A 1,584-nucleotide genomic window follows, 5' to 3' on the forward strand; every position below is an offset into this window, starting at 1 on the left:
ACCCTCACATCCCTCCTCCATCTCCTTGCTCCTTACCCCCAAGACTCCCCCCATCCCCTCCTCCAAAAGGGTTAGTACTTCCATTGGGGAACAGCAAACCCTCCCCCTATCCCCTCCTCCAAAAGGGTTAGTACTTCCATTGGGGAACAGCAAACCCTCCCCCCATCCCTTCCTCCAAAAGGGTTAATCCTTCCATTCAGTTGAGGCAGGACCAAGCTTCACCCCCATGCATCAAGGGTGAGCAAACAATCCAAAGGTAAGAAATCTAGAAGCTTTTACACACTTTTTTGAACTGAGCCCTAATTCTTCTAAAAAGGGTCTCCAAAATCTGGAGTAGAATTATCATACTCCATAATGAAATGCTTGAGTTCTTCAACATGTTGCTCACCTATTTCATGCAAACTCTGCTTCATTGCAAACTGTATAGATTTTTCTAACGAACGATCTTTTTCAACCAGCCTTTCCACCACCATCCCGAAAGTTTCACAGACTTGTTGGTAAACCTTCTCAATCTCAGTGATTTTTGATGCAATCGCTTTTGAGCGAATGCTAAGCTGGCTGTCTTCACACAATTCTGGGCCAGCTGTTGTGTTTGACTCGGGTTCTTCTGTCTGGTTGATATGTAATGGTTCCTTGGATCCCCTCTCAAACCCGGAAATTTCAGCCAAGTTATTTTCTTCTGACGTCTTGGAATTTTCATTCGCCCTCTTGCTTGCAGCATCAGCCTGTTCCTTCTCAGTCAGCCAGCTGGGGCTTTTTAACACCTTGGATGAAGAACTTGAGGCCACAGTATCTCTTGATGTTTTCAAAAACTGGATGGCTCTCTCTTTACATTTTTGTCGAGACTGATGGAAGGAGCGCATCCTGCTTCTACTGCTGAGACTGGATCCAAATCTGCTGTGTAGGGAGTCCTTCCCGCCCACACGTGATTCTCTCAAAAAAGGAGTGTCCCGTTTATGGGGAGAGCGTTGTCTTGAATAATAGGAAGAATAGAAACGTTTTCTTCTAAAGCCGTTTCTCATGGCCCTGTATTGAGGCTGTTGGCTTGTGGAATACTCATCTCTTGACCATCGGTAGCCATAATGGCCTCTTTTGTAGGGTGGGGCTCTTCTTGGATCCTGAGTAAAACAGCGGCCCTTGCCCCATTCTTGGTAATCAACGTGACAGTAGTATCTACTGTAGCCTCCTTCCTTGGGTTTGGCTAGCAGAGAAGATCTCTTGTCTCCCAGAGGCGGTCTCTTTGGCACAACATTAATTAATCTATGGTTGCCATCACTGGGATGGTTCCAAGAAGGCGCTTGTTTTCCTGGAAGTCGCTTGTAGTCATACCATCCCTGTGCTTGTTTTCCTGGAAGTCGCTTGTAGTCACACCATCCCTCATACCACATTTCATCTGTTTTGGAAACCACTGGACTTCTGCGAACAGAAATTCGTACTTCCCTTCCGGTTCACTTTCAATTTCCAACCACACTCATGGCTCAGCTCAAGAATCTGTTATTGTCTAAAAATTCGTCATCGGAACTCCCCAATAGGTACGTTCCACCGATGCTGCTGAAACCGCACCAACAGCTTTCTAATTAAACT

At 46.0% G+C, this 1,584-nt stretch overlaps 1 protein-coding gene across 2 annotated transcripts; it reads right to left on the reverse strand.

The window, feature by feature from the left end:
• Positions 1-308: 308 nt before the first annotated feature.
• On the reverse strand, positions 309-1,334 carry LOC143271005 (periphilin-1-like). Of its 2 annotated transcripts, XM_076562673.1 has the most exons (3): positions 1,271-1,334; positions 763-1,087; positions 309-642 (listed from the first exon to the last, which is right to left on the reverse strand). In XM_076562673.1, exons 2-3 carry the CDS (start codon positions 1,020-1,022, stop codon positions 309-311), a joined length of 594 nt encoding a protein of 197 aa, XP_076418788.1. In that variant the 5' UTR covers positions 1,023-1,087; positions 1,271-1,334. The 2 variants fall into 2 exon arrangements, with proteins under 2 accessions (XP_076418788.1, XP_076418787.1); XM_076562672.1 differs by lacking the exon at positions 1,271-1,334 and having other exon boundaries at positions 763-1,022.
• Positions 1,335-1,584: the final 250 nt, after the last annotated feature.

Source organism: Peromyscus maniculatus, chromosome X (genome assembly GCF_049852395.1).
Source record: "Peromyscus maniculatus bairdii isolate BWxNUB_F1_BW_parent chromosome X, HU_Pman_BW_mat_3.1, whole genome shotgun sequence".
Taxonomy (NCBI): Eukaryota; Metazoa; Chordata; class Mammalia; order Rodentia; family Cricetidae; genus Peromyscus; species Peromyscus maniculatus.

Bases quoted from the DNA above. Each gene is read 5' to 3' on its own strand.
- LOC143271005 (XM_076562673.1), bottom strand. From the start codon at position 1,022: ATGAGAAACGGCTTTAGAAGAAAACGTTTCTATTCTTCCTATTATTCA. The intron at 643-762 runs GTTAAAAAGCCC...CGGGTTTGAGAG, and splicing joins TCAAGTTCTTCATCCAAGGT to GGGATCCAAGGAACCATTAC.